General features: G+C 38.7%; 1 protein-coding gene across 4 annotated transcripts in view; it reads right to left on the bottom strand.

Annotated features, from left to right (window-relative positions):
- Nucleotides 1–1,206: 1,206 nt before the first annotated feature.
- CSGALNACT2 (chondroitin sulfate N-acetylgalactosaminyltransferase 2) overlaps nucleotides 1,207–24,727 on the bottom strand; it is a 53,722-nt gene continuing 30,201 nt past the window's right edge. For all 4 annotated transcript variants that reach the window (XM_065922349.1, XM_065922352.1, XM_065922351.1 and 1 more), the window contains 4 exons: nucleotides 23,949–24,127; nucleotides 22,224–22,318; nucleotides 11,314–11,395; nucleotides 1,207–4,396 (listed from right to left, as the gene is read on the bottom strand). In XM_065922349.1, coding sequence (XP_065778421.1) covers nucleotides 4,104–4,396; nucleotides 11,314–11,395; nucleotides 22,224–22,318; nucleotides 23,949–24,127 — 649 coding nt within the window. In that variant the 3' untranslated portion in view covers nucleotides 1,207–4,103. The remainder of the gene's footprint in view (nucleotides 4,397–11,313; nucleotides 11,396–22,223; nucleotides 22,319–23,948; nucleotides 24,128–24,727) is intronic.

Below are 24,727 nucleotides of genomic sequence, written 5' to 3'. Positions count from 1 at the left end.
TTCTCCACTGATCTGCAGCAGCATACTGGGCACCTACCAACCTGGGGAGTCCCTCTTTCAGTATCCTATCATTTTTGCCTTCTCATACTGTTCATGGGGTTCTCAAGGCAAGAATACTGAAGTGGTTTACCATTCCCTTCTCCAGTGGACCACATTCTGTCAAACCTCTCCACCACGACCCGACCGTCTTGGGTGGCCCCACACGACATGGCTTAGTGTCACTGAGTTAGACAAGAAGGTAAAAGTGATTATTTACAACCGTCTCTCTTTGATATGGGTCGCCTTATGTTTCCTTGATAATTTGTAAGTCTGGACTTTTGATTTTTATCTTTGCTGAAAATAGCTACCTTGTAAGACAGTATATATACCCACACTATGTTGAATAAAACACCTTTGCTCCATCAGAGCTTTCTTTCCTTCTCTCTCTCTCTCAGGCTAATTCTTTGGAGCACAGAAGCCCGCTGAGCTCACTTTCTTGCCCAGGCTTCTAAGACCCTCTCGAGAAGGCGCACTGTGCCTTCACCCCTGGAGAGGGCACCTGGTGCCTACATGAAGCAGTGCAAGCTCTGTGTCAAAAGCTTTATTGGTTTTCTGTGTAATCCAAGGAATATCAGCCTCTTTCTCTCTCTCTTTTACTTTCTTATCATCGACTCCAGATCACCAGGTTCCAGTCTATTAAAGAATCGCAACAGAATATAACTGTGTAACAGAAAAAATGCCAACTAGAAATACAATATTAGAATTGCTTGGGACTTCACTGGTAGTCTAGTGGTTACGACTGCACTCTGTTTTTTTACGACTGCACCTTTTCATTGCAGGAGGCATAGGTTTGATCCCTGGTCAGGAAACTAAGATCCCACATGATGGTGTGGGAAAAAAAAATTGTGTTTGGCAAGGTTACTGAACACAAAAATTAACAAAAATCAGTTTGATTTCTAAATACCAGCAAAAAAATAAAAACAAGAGATTTACAGTGGCATAAAAAATGCAAACTATCTAGGAAAAAAAGCTTTAAAAGATACATGTAAATCCACTGTGTGAAAAAGTACAACTTAACTGAAGATAATAAAGGTCAAAATAGATAGTATCATGTTCAAGGACTGGGGGGCTCTGTATGATAAAATGTACTTTTTCCCCAAAGTGATCTTATAGATTCAATGAGATTCTAACAAAAATTCACAAAAGTTTTCATGAAACTTAACAAGCTTATTCTAAAAGTTTTATGAAAGTACAAAGGTTACAAATAACCATAACAATCCTTCAGAATAAAGCTATGTATGAGGTACGCAGAAGATAATACAGAACAACAGCTTTAAAATACTTTTCTCCATTATGATGTCAAAAATTAACAATAAAAAGAATACATAAAGGAAAAAAGATTAACTAAACACATTAAAGTTAATTTTTATTCATCAAAAAGTACCATGAAGAATGGGAAAGGACAGTTACATCCCAGAGAAGATATTTGCAAATATTTAACCAGTAAGAATTAGTACTCAGAATATGTGAAGAATTCCTATGAATTTATAATAATGGGCAAAAAGACCGAAAATGAAAATTATAACTAAAATTCATGCCTAAAGCCCACTAGATTAGCAAGAATTAAAAAGTCTGACATAATTAAGTATTGCCAGGGATGCAAAGTGAATCTCTTACAGTGCTGGAAGTGGTCCACTTTGAGAAGTAAGTTGAATATACATACAACTGGTGACTTAGCATCATTACTTCTAGAGAAGTTCTCAAATGCTCGTAAGAGACACACACAGCAGTATTCATGGCAACATTGCTCGTGACAGCCAAAGCAAATAAAGAAATAAACAACAAAAAAAAAATGAGTGATCCAAATATCTATCAAGAGTAGAAAGAATACTGCAGTATATTCATTTAGTGGAATCCTAATCAGTAATTAAAATGAATTAACTTTGAGATTAACATGAATGAACAAAAAAAACCCCACTGACTGTTAAAGAGAATATATGATGAAATAATACACATATTAATTCAAAACAGGCAAAATAGTCTATTGTGTAGATATACATACATAGTTGGGAAAACAGTGAAGAAAAATAAGTGAAAAATTATCACAAAAATCATCAGGATAGTGACTAATATGGACACAGTGAGGGTATGTGATTAAGAAAGTGCACACAGAGGCCTTTCATCGACAAAGTTTGAGATTCAAATCTGAATAGCTGCTACATTGGTGTTGGCGTCACTATTCTTTAAAGTACACAGTTATATGTCATGCAATTTTCTGTATTTGATACTTTTCAACAGAAAGAAATTAGCTTATCACATTTTGATTTAACTTTTGGTAATAAAATACTTTATTGGTACCTTTTACTATCAAAAACATAGTAAAGTTTCCATTGCTTAGCTTCCATATTTAAATTAAAAGCCTGTTTTTTAAAAAAGAAGAAAAAATTCATTTGGTTCTGTCAAAAAACAAACTACAACTCACTTCTGTAAATAATTAGGTTCTCTCACTTTAAATATCTTAATTCACTGGTCTTTACAATAAATAACTGTATATAAAAGGAGACAATGACCTGAACAATTTTGCAGAGAACATTTTACACATCTTAAAAAACCAAGTCTAAATGCTATTCCAATTTAATACTTAAAAGAACAGTAAGAGTTACTGTAAAACTGAATTCATGTAGCACCAAGAAATTTGGGACTTATAATATTTCAGATGATATGATATACGGAGCAAAAAGAATAATGATTTGTCTTCCATGAATTTTCAGGGGTTTATATACAATAGAAAGAATTCTGTATAGGTCCCTTTGAAAAGCCAAAGGTTCAAAAATCTATGCATGCCTTTCACCACATCTCCAATTTGTGGATATAGCGCTTGACCCTATGGCAAAAGATCCACGTGTGATAAACAGCACAGTACAGTCCTATCTGAATGTAACTGCTTCCCCATCTTGTCTCATTAATATAATTTATACCTCAATTAAAACATCATTCTATCTGCAAGTTATATATTCCCTAAAATACTCTATAATTCAGATTTCCATTTAGACAATGTTCTGCTCTGCCCCTTTCCTTGAATCAGTATGATCTTATGGCATACCTCATTAAATTGCTTGGTTTTTCTCCCCTCCACTCAAAGTATTATAATAATGTAGCATATAATAATATGCTACATCTAAATACAGATGTAGCATAATTAACATAGAAGACAAAAAGGATAAAACAAACATATGGATCCTTGCTAAATGAGAACACAGAGCAAGAAACACACAACACTATGCTACGTTCATCTGCTCTGAGCCACAAGAAGGCCCTGCCAGAGCCTTGGCTCACGTAAACTGATGCTCCCAGACACCCCTGGTGTCCGGTACTCCAGCATAACTAACTGTTATGTTTAAGGTGCTTCCATATTTATTTGTTCAGAATAGCCTATAGCAACTCTGACTCCTAATCCTGAACATGGTGATAAATTAGTAACACATTGTATTTTTAATCAAGTGATAGATTCTATCCTTAGTATTTTCTACTACTACCCATCTGTTTAAAAATAGACATTCAGGGGGCTAGGCAACACAAAGCTGAGGAATTTTTAGCTCTGCCTGCTCTTCATTAGTTGGGAATTTTAGATATGTCATTTAGTTACCCTCTGAAAAAGGATTCTTTAAGCAAATGACCAAAGATCTTCATTTAAAACCAAGTAGGTTGACTCAGTGGTCAGTAGGTGAAGAACCCTTGCTGACACACTCCATCCATAACACTCCATCCTCTCTAAAGGAACAGGATGCTCCAACCTACCTTGAGCACAACACATTTCACCCCTCAGCCCACATGCAACCAGGATACACATCAGAACATGAAGCCAGGTAGAAACTAACTCAAGACTACTCTCAGAACAAATACCAGATTTTGATTTGTCAATGATCCATAGTGAGGTATGCTCAGAAAAAGAGACTCTGCATTGCAACGCTGCGTTTTCTTCTCACACCAGGTTAAACTGCTGAAGTAACATCAGCAAGAACACAAAAGCATGTCTTCCTGAAAGAGGCACTGCATCTGGAATTGGAATTAAGGCTAAACAAATAGTCCTGGTTTGTGGTTCAGATAGTGTGTCAATGATTACATTAACCAACAGCTTCGCTATTTGTCCTGTATGCCTGTTTGTGAAGATGCGTCTCTATCTCCTCCCTGAAGACCAGCATTCCCAGGTGCGAGTGAGAGGCCTCGTTCATGGCTTTGGACTGGATGCACATGCGGTACTGCTCAGGGGTCAGCTCGTCAGCACAGCGCTTCTCATGCCAGAGGTGGAAAAGACCAGGAACCGGAGTTCGAATCACAATCAGGTCACTGTGTAAGTATTTTCGATACAGATGAACATCTTCTCCACCCCAACCTTTTACTTCCATATCAAATCCACCTGCAGGATCAAAACTCATACTATTAAATAGCTGCCTGGCAGAGCACAGTCAAACCTGATAAAGATTTAAACATTCTGCCTCAAATAAGATGACATGTACAATCTAAAGACACCTGAAGTAGAGGACTGACATCTTGGCTTAGAAATACAGTTACCAGCTGATAGCTGGAAGGTCAAGGGTCTGTTGTTGAGTATCAAAATAAGATTAAATATTTGAGAGAATACTTTGCCAACTTCAGTTTTATAGAAAATTTCTAGAAAGTCAAATAAAGGAGAAGGAAACCTAAATCACTCACAATATCACCACCATTAATGTTTTATGGTGTTTTTCTTCTATCCTTTGAGATCCAAGTTTTTCTGGGTCACAGAAAATTTTCCAGAGGAGAAAACAGAAGAAATGGGCCAAGTGGGACACATAAAATTGAGAATGGACACACAGATGATTTAAAGCCACATTAGTAGATGAAATTACTAATAAAGTTTACAAGGAAAACAGGGTCCAGGTCTAACTGCTGAGAAATGCCAAGTATCTAGAGGGCAAACAGGCAGAGAAAGTTAGCAAAAGAGACTGAGGCAGCCCCAGAGGAAAGAGAGAATTCTGGAGAATGCGTCATCACAGCAGTCAAGTGAGGAAAGCATCCTAAGGAAGAAATGGTCATGTGCTGCTCAATTAAAGAGAATTAAGTAGATTTGGCAACGTTAAATGTCACTTACAGCCTTACTTAGAGCATAGGAGATCAAGTTCATACTATTTTTAAGTTGATTTAGGCTGAACTAACTGTAAAGAAGCATGGAGAATACAAACTATTTTGGGTTTTTTGAAGAGCTAGAAAAGATTCTGAAAGATGGAGAAAAAATTAATTGTTATTAAAAACTAGGTTTCCAAATGATGTCTTTTATCAAATAATTCCATGTCACTTAATTTCATACTTACAGGATGACAAGAATCCTGAGATCTCTGAAAAGTATTATTTTAAATAATCAGCTTTACTAAAAGCTATGTTTGGTATATCTTGGCTTTTCTTACTTGTAGATATGAATAAGTTCCTCAAATATTACAGATGGCGTAGACAGTGAAAATAAATAGAGGACTTCCCATTTCTGTCCAACATGTACAGACAGACCTTCATTCCATCCTTCCAACAAATAAAAAGTTGAACAAACTGAAAACTCAACTCTTCTCAGATCCCTCAGAGAAATAAAGTCACAGGGCAAACTGCTCTTCCCTAAACTGAAGAGATAGACTAGGTGTGTAAAACAGAATCACAACTATTAATGTTAGAGAAGAAACAGACTAGAACAAATCTCCAGGGGAACCAGTACAGGGATAGGAAAGTCAGAGTTGATGAACTGCTAGAGGCTCAGTGGAAAAATCTGAGAATTGAAAACTCCAGAGAGGCCCATACACTTTTGTGAGTTTTACCTCTAGGTTTACCAGGTTCTCACAGTGAAGATTCCAGAAAAATCCTGCAGTGCTTTCAGGAGTGGGAAAGTAACCATACTGAAATATGCCAGGGTGTTTTTTGTTCCTAACAAGGTCTACCCTCAGGAAAAACTATCCTACCAGAGCCTAACCTATCTGGGGGAAAGGATATAGCCAACTAGTCCACTCTAGCCATCCTGTCCTACCTAAGATTGGGGGCAGTGTCTGAAAAATGACTGCAAAATTCATGGTCCAGATTCACAGGATCGCTAAAGAAAGGACTGAGACCTTATCATAGGACTATAGAACACTTTCTCAACTCCCACGCCTTATCATCACATCACTGAAGGCTTATTTACTTCAGTCTTCTTTACCCAGTACATCATGTTCAGCTATGAAAAAAAAATTATGCAAACTGAAGGTCAAAAAAGATTGAAGAGAAAGAAGAACATCAGAACCAGACTCAGATATGGCAGGGATGTTGGAACTATAGGACTGTGGATTTAAAACAACCATGATTAATACACTAAAGGCTGTAATGGCAAAAGACAATATGCAAGAACTGATGGGCAATGAAGCCCATGGGCAATGAGATAGATTCTAAGAATGAATCAAAAGAAATGTTAAAGATAAAAAGCAGTAACGAAATGAAGAACGCCTTTGCAGGGCTCACTAGTAGACTGGACTTGGCTGAGGAAAGATATCTAAACTTGAGGACACATGAATAGAAACTTCCAAGACTGAAATGCAAAGAGAAAGAAGATTGGAGGTGGGGGGAAAAAGGAAAAAACAGAACAGAACATCCAAGAACTATGGGACAACTACCAAAGGTATTTCGTTTGTATAATGGGACAGCCAGAAGGAAAGAGGGAAAGGAATACAAGCTCCAAATGAAAGAGGCGAAATTGCAAACAAGTGCTGCTGAGGGGCAGGGGTTCCCTGTCTTCCCCAGCCCACATTCACAGGATAGAGGCTCTTCAGGAGGGAGAGGGAGTTGGTGATGGACAGGGAGGCCTGGCATGCTGTAGTCCATGGTGTTGCAAAGAGTTGGACATGACAGAGCGACTGAACTGAACTGAAGAGGGAGAGGGGCCCTTCGGCTCCCACCTAATGTTCTGATCATAAGGCAGGGGTGTCCCTCTGAGAGAACTATGTCACCATCTCCACCCCCAGGTCTCGAGCAGAGACTCAGAGCTTTTTAGGGGAAGAGGCAGTCCATAAGAACAAACACTCCAGAGCTCTTCCCAAAGGAACTGACTTTACCTGAAAGAAAGTGTACAGAAATTAAGGCCTAAAGGGGCTCCTGTAAATATTGGATATTTGGTGATGAACAATTTTAAGAGGCGTTGGTAGCCATTAGAGCAAGCTAAAATGTAGGCCACCCAGTTTACCAGAGAGGAAGGAAGAGAAACAGCTAAGAGCCATCCTGGGGTCCAAACAAATCTCAAAAACTTGCCTCCAAAACTACCCTACAAAAGGGTTTAAGGGCTTCTCTGGTGGCTCAGATGGTGAAGAATCTGCCTGCAATGAAGAAGACCTGGGTTCGATCCCTGGGTCAGGAAGATACCCTAGAGGACAGAATGGCAACCCACTCCAGTATTCTTGCCTGAAGAATTCCATGGACAGAGGAGACTGGTGAGCTACATACAGTCCATGGAGTTGCAGAGAGTCAGACACTTAGCTGAGGGACTAACACTTTCAAAAGGGTTTAGTTTAATCCATTCTGACTGTGGAGCAATCTATGTCCCAGAGCACTGTCCTGTGAGCAAATTAATGCAGCCTAATAGCTGGGCGTGACACCAGCAGAGGCATGGGAGGAGACAGTGAAAAAGATATCCACTCAATCCAATGTCATCCCAAGATGACTGTACACATGCCCTGATGAGTGAAGTGAGAAGTGACATGAGGTGGAGGATGGGGAGCCATAATTCACTGAAATAGTAAAACAGAGTCAATCAATAAACAAGTAAAGTGGAATTGGAGTTGCTCAGTCGTGTCCTATTCTTTGGGATCCCATGGATTGTAGCCTACCAGAGAAGCAGACAACAGAAACTGCCTATGAGAGGGACCAGATGTCAGTTTTAGCAAAGATTTCAAAACAACCATTATAAATATGTTCAAAGAATTAAGAGAAATCATGCTTAAAGAAGTAACAGAAAAATGACAATGTCTCATCAAGTAAAGAACATTATAGAGAGATGGAAATCATATATTTTTAATAAGAGAAATTCTGGAGTTAAAAAGCACCATAACTCAAATGAAAAATTCACTAGCGCAGCTCAACAAGTAGACATGAACTAACAAAAGAATCAGAGATCCTGAAGACAGATCAATTGAGATTATGTTACACGAAAGACAAGAGGAAATGGATGAAGAGAAATGAACATGTCTCAGAGAAATGTGGAACACCATTAACTGCTCCAATATACATCTGATAGGAATATGAGGGGGGAAAAGAGAAAAGAGCAGTGAGAAATAACAGAGGTCAGAAAGCAATGATGGATCCTTACTATTTTATTAAGCAAGAAATCAGGGGGAAAATGTATTAGTTTTACTTAATAGTCTTTTTATTACTATTTGCTGATTTTCCATCATTTGTTACAGAGATGAAAAGGTGGAGGAATTTCCAAAGCAAATGGTTGACTATAAAAATGAAGGTAAAATGGACATATATGTATTCTACTAAAAATACATCAGCTTCTCAGAGCAAAATTCAGGCTTAAACTTAAGAAAGCAGGGAAAACCACCAGGCCAACCAGATACAACTTAAATCAAATCCCCTATGCATATATAGTGGAAGTCACGGATAGATTCAAGGGATTAGATCTAATAAACAGAGTGCCTGAAGAACTATGGATATTGCACACTGCCGCTGTAATATTGCACAGGAGGCAGTGAACAAAACCATCCCAAAGAAAAAGAAAAGCAAGAAGGCAAAGTGGTTGTCTGAGGAGGCTTTACAAATAGCTGAAGAAGAGAAGAGAAGTGAAAAGCAAGGAAGAAAGGGAAAGGTACACCCAGCTAAACGTAGAGTTCCAGAGAAAAGCAAGGAGAGACAAGAAGGCCTTCTTCAATGAACAATGCAAAGAAATAGAGGAAAACAACAGAAGGGAAAAGACCAGAGATCGTGTCAAGAAAACTGGAAATACCAAAGGAACATTTCATCCAAAGATGGGAACAATAAAGGACAGAAACAGTAAAAACCTAACAGAAGTAGAAGAGACCAAAAAGAGATAGAAAGAATACATAGAATCATTGTATAAAAAAGATCTTAATGACATCAATAACCATGATGGTGTGGCCACACACCCAGAGCCAGACATTCTGGAGTGTGAAGTCAAGTAGGCCTTAGGAAGAACTGCTGTCAATAAAGCTAGTGCACGTGATGGAATTTCAGCAGAGCTACTTAAAATCCCAAATGATGCTATCAAAGTGCTGCACTCAATATGTCAGCAAATTTGGAAAACCCAGCAGTGGCCACAGGATTGGAAAAGGTCAATTCTCATCCCAGTTCCCAAGAAGGGCAGTACTAAAGACTGTTCAGACCACTGGACAACTGCACTCATCTCCTACGCTAGTAAGGTCATGCTCAAAATCCTTCAAGCTAGGCTTTAGCATTATGTGAATGAGAAATCTCAGACATCCAAACTGGGTTTAGAAAAGGCAGAGGAACCAGAGATCAAATTGCCCACATTTGCTGCAACATAGAGAAAGCAAGGGAATTCCAGAAAAACATATATCTCTGTTTCATTGACTATGCTAAAGCCTTTGACTGTGTGGATCATTAACGAACTGTGGAAAACTTTTTAAAGAGATGGGAATACCAGATCATCTTACCTGTCTCCTGAGAAACCTGTACGCCAGTCAAGAAGCAACAGTTAGAATTCTGTATGGAACAACTGATTGGTGCAGGACTGCAAAAGGAGTATGACAAGGCTGTTTATTGTCACCCTGCTTACTTAACTTATACACAGAGCACATCATGAGAAATGCTGGGCTGGATGAGTTACAAGCTGGAATCAAGATTGCCGGAAGAAGTATCAACAAACTCAGATATGCAGATGATGCCACTCTAATGGCAGAAACTGAAGCAGAACTAAAGTACCTCTTGATGAGGGTTAAGGAGGACAGTGAAAAAGTCAGTTTAAAACTAAATATTAAAAAAACTAAGATCATAGCATCCGGCCCCATCACTGCATGGCAAATAGAAGGGGAAAACGTGGAAGCAGTGACAGATTTCTTATTGGGCTCTAAAATCAATGTGGATGATTACTGCAGCCATGAAATTAGAAGACAACTGCTTCTTGGCAGGAAGGCTATGACAAACCTAGACAGTATGTTGAAAAGTAAAGACATCACTTTGCTGACAAAGGTCCATATAGTCTTCCCAGTGGTCATGTATGGCTGTGAGAGCTGAACCATAAAGAACGCAGAGTGCCAAAGAATTGATGCTTTTGAACTGTGGTGCTGGAAAAGACTCTTTTTTTTTGGAAAAGACTCTTGAGAGTCCCTTGGACAGCAAGGAGATCAAACTAGTTAATCTTAAAGGAAATCAACCCTGAATACTCACTCACTGGAAGGACTGATGCTGAAGCTGAAGCTCCAATATTTTGGCCACCTGATGTGAGCAGCCAACTCACTGGAAAAGACCCTGATGCTGGGAAAGATTGAAGACAGAAGGAGAAGAGGGTGCCAGAGGATGAGATGGCTGGATGGCATCACCAAGTCAATGGACATGAACTTGGGCAAACTCCGGGAGATGGTGAGGGAGAGGGAAGCCTGGCATGCTATAGTCCACCGGGATGCAGAGTCGGAGATGACTTAGCTACTGAACAACAACAATATGCAGTGGAAAGGGAGTTTCTTCTGAGTGAATCAGGAAACATGGAATGAATAAATCAGGTTTCAGCTTGCTTCCTTAAACTATGCTCTGATGCTTTATTTTTGCTAGGTAAGACTGATGGTGGGGTGGGGCAGGTAGCTTAGATCAGATTCTTCATGGTCAACTTGCTTTAGGGGAGTGGATGACTAAGCCAGTGATTCCAAGTCCCTTACTCCAACTACAACCAGAGTTAGAGAGAGGAGATTTTTTTCCCCCCATTTGTTTTAAATACTGAAATTCTGCATTATGTTCAAAAGATAAATAAAGGTGGTTTCCTCTCTAAATAAAAAAATATGAAAGCCCTTGAGCTAGACAATTGAACATTACTTCTAGCCATCTGTGATTACAACACCAAAGTTACGTACAGATCTTTTGTTACAGTACTAGAAACAATTGCAAACATGGCTATTTTATCTTTATGACCTCATTTTTCTAGTCAAAGACTCTAATAAAATAAACTTATTTTGTCTTTCCTATTTCTAGACTCTTCAGCCAATCTCAGATATTCAAAATTTATTAGGAAAATATTTAAATCTGAGACCTTTAGAAAAACATCTTAAGATATTATAGTAAACACCTAAAGTCCTATTCTTAAACGTAAGGTATACTTACCAATGGTCAGGAAATCTGATTGGTACTGACAAGTCATTCCAAATCCAAAATCTCGCCAAAAGCCAGAATCCTTTTTGTGAACCTTAAGTTTAAAAAACAAAACTCAATTTAATCCCTCAAAAACCAGAAGTAGTTTCAATCAACGATGAAACAAATTAAAATATTTTCCAAATAATTTTTTCTGTAAAAAAGGAATCATTTATGTGACTGATAATGGGATCACATGGCTTTATATTATTAAATCCTTATAAAAACCAACAAAAGTATAGTAATCCCCATGAGCATAGGATTCTTAACCACCTCCAACTCAATCTGATTCAAGTCTTGTACAAGGTTCGAGCTGAGGTTACTAATAATCAAAGAGTGTGATGCTTGACCTCAGGGGGCTTACATTAGAGGAGGACACCAGTGGCGTAAGCACATACTGTAATACACCAATCACTTCTCCACAGCAGACCTCATTTGATGCATGGCCAGCATCCATTCCCCTACCCCCATTCCTAACTGTGTACAGTTTTGCTCAGTAATTACCTGGCCCCATGCAGCCCATGAGCTTCAGGGATGCTCCTTCCACTAGCAGCATCAGACAGGACTGTGAGCACTCTCCACCAGTGAGACAGTTTCATCCCACTCATTCACGAACTACTTCACTAACAGGCATTAGATAATGTTCAGGCCAACATGCTAAAATAAGACGCTTGTTGGGAACTTTGGAAAACAGAGAGCCCCCTCATTCTTCTGAGAGAGATACCAGAAAAGACACTTACTCCCTTTGGATGGTACAGGACAGGAGTAAGCAAACTATAGCCTCCGGGCTACATCTGGCTGGCTACTGGCTTTGAACATCATTTTACTGTAACACAGGCACACTCATTTGTTTATGAATTGTCTTTAGGTGTTTTCATGGTACAATGACAGAGCTGAATAGTTGCAACAGGGATTTATGGCCCGCAAAACCTAAAATATTTCCTATGTGGCTCTTTACAGAATAAGTTTATCAGCCTCTAGCATAGGGTATAAATTTTAAGTCTGGAACTGCTGCAGTTTTTTCCCACCACGAGGGAAACCACCTTTAAAATGGAATAGTCACCATTGAAGTCCAAGCAGAGAAAGAAAAAAATCAGGGCTTTGATAATATTGGGCATGTAGAATCAAGTAAAAGTTGAAGCTTGACAGACCGCCTTTTAAAATTCACAATTCAGTGGGGACCCAGCCATGAACAGAGGTGACAGAGTCCCTGCTACCACAGAGCCTCCGTTTTGATGGGAAAATAGCAAATAAATAAATATAGGTCTCAGGTGGTGACACATGTTAGGAAGAAAGATGCCGTAGGCCAAAGAGAGAGCAAAACAGAAAGCCTATTTTAGATATAACAGCCACAAAAGGCCCGAGGAGGTAAAGTTTGGGCAGGGACCCTAGTGAAATCAGGGAGTGAACTATGCAAATATCTGGAGATCATTCCAGGAGCTTGTACCATGGCTCTGAGGTAGGAGCACATTTGGAGTGTTCGACAGTAAAGAAACAACTGTGGCAAGAGCTCAGAAAACAAGGGCAAGAAGAATGTGGCTCCAGGTCAAGAAAGAGCTATTACATTTTTCAGACCTAAGTGGTATAACAGTATTTTTGTAGGCTAATGGCGATGATCCAGAAGAGGCAAAATGTCAGGACACGAGAGAGTGAAGAAAGCTGGAGGGATGTCCTTGTTTAGACATCAGGAATGAGACATCTAGTTCACTACAGAAGGACGAGCTGGCCTTACGAAGGGATGTGGGAAGGTCCTCCACTGGGACTGGAGAGAGAGAGGCTGAGGATGTGACAGGGCCAGTGAGGCCCATGGTCTCATGACAGGAGAAAAAGGAAGTGAACGCCTGACTGCTTCTCCTTCCTAAGTGAAACAGGAAGCAGGATACATGGAGTGAGAAGTGGTGAGGGTTGCTGGGAGGCGTAGGACAGTGCGGCTGGACTGGAGGACAAAGAGTAAGGGGACTAGAGGCAGCCTGAGACCCAGAGGCCTGTGCTCAAGTATTTAAAGTTGTTCTGTGCAGTGGGAGTGTGTTTCTCACTCTCTACCTTCTGCTGCTCTGCAGCCTGGTTGACAGAGGTGTCCTTAACTAGGCTGGGGTTATAAGAGAAAACACTGGAATGAGTGAGGGATGAAGGAGGTGAGTGTATAGCAGAGAAGAGGCTGTGGCTCATGACTGACCACAGTCTAGTCAGCTATGGAGGGAAGTGAGGATATGGCTGTGAGGAGGGTGACAGAAAGGAGAGAGACTGATTCCTCACCCAAAGTGCAGCATTCTGAGATGGCTTTCTCAAGAAATGAAATGAGAGCTGGGATCTGAGAGAGAAGCAAGAGTTAATCAAGTAAAAGAAGATATGCTGGGACAGAGTTTCAGGCAAGACAACAGTTTGTGCAAAGGCCTGAGGTGGGAGAGAGCACTATGGGTGAAAAATGATGCGTCTAAACACTTCAGTCAGATGTATCGGTGCCCACGAATGTAGAGCAGGTCTCAGGAAACTTTGATAAAAACTAGATAGTAAATATTTTAGGCTCTGAAGAACACAGAATCTGTCTCAACTTTGCCAGTGTAGAGTGAAAGCAGTCATCAACAACAGTTAAAGAAACATGTTGTGTTCCAAAACACTTTAAGGCCACTGAAATTTGAATTTCATGAAATTTTCATGTCATGAAATATTATCCTTTTGAAAATATTTTTCAACCATTCTTAACTCCTGGGCCCTACAAAATTAGGCAGGAGGTTGGACCGCAGGCTGCTGTCCTGACAAAGGGTACGTGGCAGTTATCTCCCCCAAGAGTGGGAGCACCAGGAAAGGGTCAGCCCAGGAGGAATGATGTGGAGCAACGTTCTGGACATGATGAATTTGAGTGATCTATAGGGCAACCATGTGGAAATTCTTACGGATAGCAGGAATACAAGAATATACAGGTCTGTAGAGGCAGAGAAGAGTTAGGGGAGTTGAGAGTTTCAGGGGACAGTCTGAAAAAGCTGCTGTGCAGAATGAGAGAACAAACTGGAAAATAGAATGACCCAGGCAGTACTGAGGATCTGGCTCAAGTAGGAGCTAATAAATGAAACACAAACTTTCCTATTCCATTTGGGAGGTTGCGGGGGAGAAGGCAGCTTCTCTGCTGCTTCTAGTAGAATGTAAAACTTCCTGAGGGCAGGACCTTTTGCTAATTTTAATCAATTCTATATCTCTAGCACCTGGAACAATGCAAGGCACAGGATAGGCTTTCAATAAATATTTAAACGAATAAACAAACTTATAGAGGTATGACTTCTGTGGCAAAACCAAGATTAGGCTCTAATATTCTTATCTCTTCAGTCAAAAAATATATAATACATATAATCCTGGTGCAAAGTATTAAAACATCTACTCTGACATTTCTACCCTATGCCAATTCTGATTTAATAAATATTATGAAAATTCTTCAAATATTATCAGACTTGGGGGAAAGAGTCATTGGCTTTGATTTTTAAATTGGCACATTTTCATGGAGGAAAGTAGAAGGAAACTCACATTATCCATAATCCCTGATTGTTAATATTTTACTGCATTTTGTTTTTACTCTTATTTTTCTCCTAAGCAAGTGGGGGATGCAGCTATCCACACATAAGCTACACCTCCAGCTCTCGGCCCCTCACGAACAACAGGTTCATGAATCCCCTGGCAACCCTGACACGTCCCCTTCAGGCCACTAATAAGCAAGATGCACCTACCATGCTCAAACCGAAGTTCTGTTCTCTCCTCTTGCAACTCCTATCTCTCCCTCACTCCCCACATTCTAATCCAACAGCAAGTGCTATTTCTTTCTTTCTTTCTTTTTTTTTTTTTTTAGCAAGTGCTATTTCTAAGTTATACCTAAACCTGTCTCCACAGTTACCACCCTTGCCCAAGCCACAGCACCTCCTCGATCTATTGCAAAAGCCTAACTGGCTACTTGTAGCTGGAGTCACACACAATTAATTCATTCTCCACAGAATCAAAGCTCCCAAGGCTGTCTATCACCCTTAGCATAAATTCAAACCTCTCACAGGGGTATAAACAGGCTCTCCATGACCTGGCCTTTGTGCTCCCTCACCCACTGTTCTCCAGTCACCTTAGGAAATCCACCACCTATCTTTCTGTCTGGAACCGCCTTCCCCAGTCACTGTGCAGCAGGTTCCTTCCTGTCATTCAGATGGCCCTCCAAAAGCCTCATCTCAGAGAGGCCTTTCTGACCAAACAGCACAGAAATGATCTCATCATTCTTCACAACTCAGCCTCTTTTAATTATCGGCTGGTTATTTGCTAACTGATTTTGTTTTCTGTCTCTTCCTGCAAGACTAAAGATTCTTATGAATAATAACCACATTTGTATGGATCTTGGGGTTCCAGGGGTGAATAATGGACACTCACTATTTAATGAATTAATATAACAGAGTGGAGACTATGAAGCCAACACTGCCCGGGCTCCTGGCGACACCGTGGCGAGCTGCGCACTGGGGGAGGGGCACCCATTCATGCCTAGCTCTCTCTTCATTTAAAAAATACGGGTAATAATAGTGCCTACCTGAGAGACTGTTACAGGATTAAATGAATTAACATGTATAAAAAACAGAATAGTACCTTGCACGAAGAAAAATGTACATAAAAATACTAGATATTATAGTGCTAAAATATCTAAAATATATATACACCATCTTCCATTTTTTAACCTTACATTTACTTGTACATTTATGCAGTTGTATTTATTTCCATTTCATGAACAATCTCCTCTTGACACATAACATTCACCACAGTATATTCTATAATTCAACCTTTCATTTTATTACTAGAGTTCTACTTGACTCGAATGTTGTCAAAGTTCTGCATATTGCTACTCCACACCTCTGACTACTTCCTCAGGAGAGACTCCTGCCATGGAAATGACTGGATCAGAGGGATGAGCTTACCTGACAACTCTCAAACCAGAAAGTACACCTGCATATTCCCACACCACTGCAGGGATGGAAGAGACCCTATCCTGCCAGCCTCACTCATGTGACTGTTTTTTTAAAATAGTGATTTAACAGCAGAAAAAATCATCACCTGTTGTTTTAACTCATTCTTGTGAAGAATGACTATATCAAACTGTTTATTATGAATTATTGTCAGATGTCTTTTACCTATTTTTTTCTGTTTGATGTATTTCCTATTTACTTTCTAATGTATCTTTAAATATTATAGAGAGCAAACTTCTGTCTTATGCTTTTTAAGGAGAATGAAGCTTAAATAGGTTAAATAACGTCCAATGGTTACAAAGTGGTGAAACTAGAATTTGAAGTGGAAGCACTTAAACTTATTTCTCTATACAACATCTAGAATGTATCTACTTCAAAACATTCTTTGTCCACATTCTCTCAAACCAGACAAGAATATTAGCTCTTCATTCTTATAGGTTGAGTCCATTTTACATTTCTTTTGGCTTGTTTTTCAAGTAAAATTTTTAGATTTTTAAATTTTGAAACAATTTCAGGTTTACAGAAAAGTTACAACATAATAAGGGGCTCCCATATATTTCTCATGTAGTTTCAGCTTCCTTTAAAAGTTACGATCTTACACTGTTGTGGTACATTTATCAAAACTAAGAAACCAATATTGATACATTACTACTAACTCACTCCAGACTTTATTTGGATTCCATCAGTTTTTTTATTTATTTGAATTCTACCAGTTTTTCCTTTAATGTTCTTTTTTCTGTTCTAGGATCTGTCCAGGGCACAGTACATTTGATGTTGTCTCCTTAGTCTCCTGAGAAACTGTGAGTGCCTCTGTCTTCTTTTTGATGATCTTGACAGTTCGGTGGAGTAATGGTCAGGTATTTAATAGGATGTCCCTCAATTTGGGTTTGTCTGAAGTTTTTCTCATGATTTAGGCTGGGGTTATAGGTTTTTGATGTACATGAGTTTGAGTAGACTCTGGGAGTTGGTGATGGACAGGGAGGCCTGGTGTGCTGCGACTGATTCATGGGGTCGCAGAGAGTCAGACACGACTGAGCAACTGAACTGAACTGAACTGAATAGGTTTTTGGAACAAAGACCACAGGGGTGACAAGCCCTTCTTGTTACATCACATGTGGGGGGGGTACAACACTAGTGATGTTAACCTTCATTATTTAGTTTAAGGTGGTGCCTGCCAGGTTTCTCTGTTCAGAAGTTAAGAAAAAAAAGTTTTCTTTTTTTCTTACTTGTTCCTTTGGAAGTGAGTCACCTAGCTCCACCTTGTGGAAAAGGAAGTACCTACAAGAGTTCTTTAAAATTCTGTGGGAAGATCTGTTCCTTTTCCCCCTATCTAATCTAATCAACCCATCATTCTGTCATTTATTATTATTTATCTCCTTATTCACTCACAAAGTTATTCATATAAGTAATGGACTCATGATATTTATTTTATGCTGGTGTTATAAGCCAGTACTAGTTTGTTGCTCAAATTGTTCCAGCTTTGCCACTGGGAGCTCTTTCAGGGTCTTACATCCCTCTGACATATACCATCATCTTTTTTTCTAGAGCTACAAGATGTTCTGGGCTCCTCTATTACCCATCTCAGCACTAAGATCTGGGAGTCAGGTATGGTTATTACTCTAAGGATATCACTGCTTCTAGGTATCTTGGGACAGAGTTAGGTCAATACACATATGTATACCATGTATATACCTTTTGACTTTTTAATCCTAAATTGCTTTTTAACTTTTTTTATTATGTGTTTCATCAACTATTTAAAGAAATTAATTAAAGAAGTTTTACTGGGTTCTTATTGTTGTTGACCACTCTTATTCTTAGGTCTTCCTCTTTCAATATGTTCATTTTTCATTCTGCTGAATTAGAAAAGGCCTCTGAAAAATAGTTAAACTGAGTTCTTCAGTGTTCAAAAATATCTGCTTTGCTTTCAAATAGGTCAAATATGGATTCTATAATTGAAGCTATTTTTCTTTAGAATGTTCAAGGGACTGTTTTAGTATTTTCTAGTATCAATATTATCACAAAGACTGCAAGTGCCAACCTGATCATTATTCCTTTGTAGATAAGCTAGATTCTACTACTTTGAGCATCTCTGGAAACTATTAGGATTGTCCTTTCTGTTCTCAAATGCCAGAAAACTTCTCTTTCCCTAGTTCTTTGATGTTTTCTTCTATTTCCTTCTCGCTCTGTTCTCTCTTTTCTCTCCCTTTCGGAACTCCAATTATTTAACAGTCTTAGAGCTTCTGAAATGATTTCCCATATCTTGATTTTTCTCTCACACTGCCTCTTGGTCTTTATATGTCCAGTTGGCCTGTCTGCTAGTTTACAAATCTATTTCAACTATGATCATTCTGCTAGTCAGCCCATTTATTGAGTTCAATATTTTTGCAATTTCCAAGTTCTATTTTTAGTAACAAATGTTAATAATTTTATGAAATTAACATTTTCTTTAATTTCCTTAAAGATATATTTAAGTTAAAGTTGTTTTCTATTTCTATTCATATACTCATGTGCCAATTTTTCTATTTATTAAAATTTGGTCTTCTTTCATGGTGTTAGTTTTCCTCAACTGTTTGGCTGGTTGTGGTTAGTTGCTTCTCATTTTTGTTTCAAAAATCACTGTTCAAAAACCATGGTTGTTAGCTATGATTACAAAGGTCTATCTCCAGTAACAGTGAAGAAGGGGCTAAACATGGTCTTGGACAGAATGTGCCAACAGCAGTTCACCTTTGGAGTCTGGGTCTCCCATCCACCCTACAATTGGTAATCTTAGGACTCTACCCTGACTCTAGCTCCAGGGACCAAACATATTTCCTCAGTCTGTGGGTCAATGCCTGTGATGCCTGCTGCTCAGCACACCTACCAGAGAAACACACAGACTCCACCACTCCTGTCTCCCATGAGCTCAGAGGATGCAAGGCAACCTCATTGTCACTGTTCTCCTAAATATGTTCCAGACTGCTCTCTCCTCCAGTAACTAATCCTATGACAACTATTGTCATCTTATAGAAAGTTCTCAAAATTTAGATCTCCCAATGGCACTTCTCTCATTCTCCAATACTAATATGGCTTTTCATTTTTAATAATTTATTTCTACAAAGGATTTAGAGTGTCAGATAAGGCAGATGTGGATGCTCAGACCCCGTGTCAGGAAGCAACAGATAGAACTGGACATGGAACAACAGACTAGTTCCAAATAGGAAAAGGAGTACGTCAAGGCTGTATATTGTTACCCTCCTTAATTGCCTTATATGCAGAGTACATCATGAGAAACGCTGGGCTGGAAGAAACACAAGCTGGAACCAACATTGCCAGGAGAAATATCAATAACCTCAGATATGCAGATGACACCACCCTTATGGCAGAAAGTGAAGAGGAACTAAAAAGCCTCTTGATGAAAGTGGAAGAGGAGAGCGAAAAAGTTGGCTTAAAGCTCAACATTCAGAAGACTAAGATCATGGCATCTGGTCCTATCACCTCACGGGAAATAGATGGGGAAACAGTGGAAACAGTAGCTGACTTTATTTTTTGGGGCTCCAAGATCACTGCAGATGGTGATTCTAGCCATGAAATTAAAAGACGCTTATTCCTTGGAAGAAAAGTTATGACCAACCTAGACAGCATATTAAAAAGCAGAGACATTACTCTGCCAACAAAGGTTCGGTCAAGGCTATGGTTTTTCCAGTGGTCATGTATGAATATGAGAGTTGGACTGTGAAGAAAGCTGAGTGCTTTTTGAATTGATGCTTTTGAACTGTGGTGTTGGAGAAGACTCTTGAGAGTCCGTTGGACTGCAAGGAGCTCCAATCAGTCCATCCTAAAGGAGATCAGTCCTGGGTGTCCATTGGAAGGACTGATGCTGAAGCTGAAACTCCAATACTTTGGCCACCTCATGCGAAGAGTTGACTCACTGGAAAAGACCCTGACACTGGGAGGGATTGGGGGCAGGAGGAGAAGGGGACGACAGAAGATGAGATGGCTGGGTGGCATCACTGACTCGATGGACATGAGTTTGAGTAAACTCCGGGAGTTGGTGATGGACAGGGAGGCCTGGCATGTTGCGATTCATGGGGTTGCAAAGAGTCGGACACGACTGAGCGATTGAACTGACTGACTAACTCTATCTATATTCCTAATACTGTCCTACAGGTAAAGTAGACATCTGTGTATGTGTATGCTATGTATACATGTTTTACCAGGGGTTGGTATGAAGATGGGCTTCCCTGGTGGCTCAGACAGTAAAGAATCTGCCTGCAGTGTGGGAGACCTGGGTTTGATCCCCGGGTCGGGAAGAACCCCTGGAGGAGGAAATGGCAACAGTGCTCGAGTAATTTTGCCTGGAGAATCCCTATGGACAGAGGAGTCTGGCAGGCAGATGACATGGTACTAATATTATCTGTTCTTTGAAAGTTTGGAAAAACTCAACAGTGAAATATATATATGTTTGTATATATATATATATCTGGAGGTTAACTATTTGATAACTGTTCTTATATTTTTTAGTTGCTCTTAATCTCTTAAGAGCTTCTACCTCTTTTATTTATAGACTACTAAGAAGAGCTTTTATAAAATACTAAAACGAATTTAGTTCATGTTAATATTTTATAAAGTTTCAAATTTTTCCTGTTAGATTTTTTGGCTGTGCTGCATCTCCACTGCTGCGTGTGGCCTTTCTTTATTGCAGTCAGTGAGGGTTACTGGTCGTTGCAGTGCACTGGCTTCTCTTGTTGCAGAGCACAGATTCTAGCAGCCGCAGTACACAGGCTCAGGAGCTGCAGCACGTGCTTTAGCTGCTCTGAGGCAGGAATAATCCAGGGCAGGGATGGAACCATGTTCTCTGAATCTGCAGGCAGGTTCTTATCGACTGTACCACCAGGCAATTCCTATTTAGAATTTTTTTTTTCCTATTTAGAATTTTTAAAAACTTACTATATGAGGTTGATTTCTTGTAATGTTTTCTTATTCTAATTTCCTATATTGTGTTTTCTTTTATACCTTGAATTCACCTAACTTTATGACTAATTTTTTCCTGCACATAAAGAATAAGCTCCTATGTGTGGTAACCTATTATTTTTGGTTCATTAATTTCTGTTTTTATCTTTACTTCTTTCCTGAAGTTATTTTTCATTTTTTAAATGTGTTAAATTATCTTCTTAGTTTATACGTTTCCTTTTTGTTCTTAATGTTATTAATAACAATAAAAGATTAGGCTAAATGCAATGTACCATGGACCGGATCCTGGAACAGAAAGAGGACTGTAGTAGAAAAACTGGTGAAATCCTAATAAAATCTACAGTGGAGTTAGAAGTAACTTACCAATGTTAATTTCTTAATTTTGACAAATGAACCATGATTATGTAAGATGCTAACATTAGGGGAAACTGGGTGAAGTAAAGGAACGCTCTATACTATTCTTCCAACTTTTCTGTAAATCTGAATTATTCCATAGAAGTTTAACTTTTTTTTTTCCAAAACTTGTGTAACTGTCAATAACTGTTAAGTTCTGATATATGGCATTCCCATTCTAAGATTTTCTAAGTAATTTCCCATAGTATACTATTCCTTCTTATTTAGTAGTTTTAATTTCCAATAAGGTTTTAAAATTAAATTTTATTTTTAGTATCACTAAAAGTAATTTGATAGAAATGACCAGAAAATTTTCACAATCTAGAACATGAATTTTTCTCTATAGCCTAAACTTTTCTCTCCCATCCCCAACATCCCTGCCAGAATGCCACAACTCTGAAATAATAAATATGAAAGCATGTTATGGAAGAGGGTACACTATGAAAATGTGTTTGTAGTAACTATAGTTTTTAACTGAAACTTTTTCAACTAGTGAAACAAACATTAAGGAACCTAGCAAGGATCTTTGAGGCTTTTCATAACTGACAATAAGAGTCTTACCAGCTGCTGTTCCACAGGTGGGGGCACATCCAGGTTGGCATAAACGATGGCAGGGTTGTAAAGACTGAACACCACAGGGTAAAACACCTTCTTACCTATAAATGAAAATATACATTTACATCACAAAAAGAATAAAATAAAGCACTGATATTTATTGCAATATCTACTACACTTTTGTTAAAGTTTTTATTACATAGGATGATTTTATTTTATTAATATTGCATTCTATCAACGTTCAGGTTACTAAAAACCTCATGTTGATGATCATGATAATGATTTTACAATGTAGCAGTAATTCAGGCTATGAAACTATAATCTGCAAAAGAACAGAGAAAAAAGACTAAAAGATGTTTTATTCCCTTTTGACATGTTTATTCCCTTGACTCTGAGGAGATGCTCAAAAGTATTTTCTTAGCTGTTCATGAGGTGAGCCATTTATTAATCATTATTTCATTGAATTAACAGTAACAGATGTAGGTTAACCAATCACCAAGAAACTCCAAAACATCTATTAAATCCATCCTTCAAAATGAATTGTGAAACAGTGAATCCAGAGGATATTGTACAATGGATGTACAGAGAATCAGTAAAATATAGAACTGCAGATAGATCTGAACAAGATTTGGAAAACTTGGGAAGACTGAGTTTTAAGTACCCGATGACCCCTCAAAAGGTCTTGTTACTAGTTTTCAAATAGCACCGAAGAGACCATTAAGGCTAACTAGCTAGCCCATCTCCCCTCAACAGAGAACACCTTGCTGAAATTGGCTTCAATCAGATATGGTAATAAAAAGTGCTCAAAAACTGCAAAGGACCCTGTAAATAATGTGGCAGTCTTCTTAATACAAGATCCCCAGCAGACTTCATTCATCTTCATTAAAACCCATGTAGGGAAGGGGAGCTCAATTTCCCCAAGGCAAATTGTTCTTTTTACATTAAAGAAATAATTTAAAAATGTATATAAAATACTTCAGATAAAATATTTCTTTTACATTAAGCAAATACATCTCCTTCAACTACCACATTCTGGCCTTCATGCTATCTGCTGCAAAAACAGTAAATCTAACTCTCATTTATCCCCCCGAGTCTCAGAATTCCTCACAACCATCCCTAACCAAAATGATTTGCAAGAAGATAACCTGCATGATCTGAGAAGATAACCTGCATGATCTGAGTAGTTCTATATAAAAAACACACACTCTGAGAATTTTTAATATAGAAAAACCTCCTTATCACATTAGGATAATATCTGATATATAAAAGTCATTTGCTCTTAACATTTTTGAAATATGTACAAATAAAATAAAGTACAGTCAGTAGTCATCCCAAAATGCACAGTCGGGAGCCCAAGCACCATCTGTACCTAGACTTCTTCGTGAGTTCATGCCTACATGAGTGTTGGCAGCACCTGCCTGAGGAAGAGTGCTTCTGACTCACACATATCACACTGCTTGGCTTTTTCTGATGCGTTCTACTTCTTCCTTAATCAATTTCAAGACTTTTCATTTCTTTGCATTTGTTTATTTGGATTCTAATGTATACACTGGAATCTGGTCACAAAATAATAAGGGGTATGAACTTCAGAGGGGCAAATTTTAATTTCCTACTTAATATTCCAATTAAATTATGCTAAATATAACTTTAAAAAACTTGACTCAAAATATGGAATGTGCTGACACTGTTCTAAAAGTTTACACTCAATTCACCTACCAACATTTTACACACCTGGCTCAGCATTTAATCGGCAGCTGTTAAGGAATTCTGCTGAGAAATATATGTCGACATCACAGAAAAACATCAAGACTTCTCCCTTGTCCCAGGCTCGGGCACCCACGTTTAGTCCTCGTCCACGATTAAATTCTTCATTCAATGAGACCAAGGTATAATTGTGAAAATTAGACTCACTATGAGGAAAACACATACAACAAATGGTAAGTCCCACTTGAAGTTGACTCTATAACACAAGTTACAAAAAATACTTTACACTTCAGGTATTTATTATGTTGGGTCTATATTCATATAGGGAAATCATCAGCTTTGAATGTCTGTATCATCAGGGACAGATATTCAACTAAATGCCCACATCTGAGGCAACATGCTAGTGATGTGAAGTTAGTAAGTGTTGAGAGGCCACTACCTTTCAGGATCTTAAAAACCTATTGGGGAGGTTAAGAAATATACACATGGGAAAACAATAATGTCTGGTAATAAATAATGCAATCCACATGAATGATACATACAAAGAATATTCTTTTCTCGAATTTGTTAGACCTTTGCTCAAATGAGCGCTCATCAGAGGGATCCCCTTCACACCATACGTGAAGTAGCCCTGACCTCCCTTTGCTTCAATCTTCATTCCTCTGCCCAGCGTTGTTTCCCTCAGTATCACCAGACATATCTGTTCGAGTGTCTCCCACTAGAATGTAAGCTCCATGAGAGCAGGGATTTTGTTTTGTTCATTACTATGGACACAGTGCTCCTCATAGGGTATGAGTTCAATAAGT

The sequence above is a fragment of the Muntiacus reevesi genome, chromosome 2 (assembly GCF_963930625.1).
Source record: "Muntiacus reevesi chromosome 2, mMunRee1.1, whole genome shotgun sequence".
Lineage (NCBI taxonomy): Eukaryota > Metazoa > Chordata > Mammalia > Artiodactyla > Cervidae > Muntiacus > Muntiacus reevesi.
The sequence above is the reverse complement of the archived record's forward strand: the minus strand, read 5'-3'. Positions and strand labels throughout refer to the sequence as shown.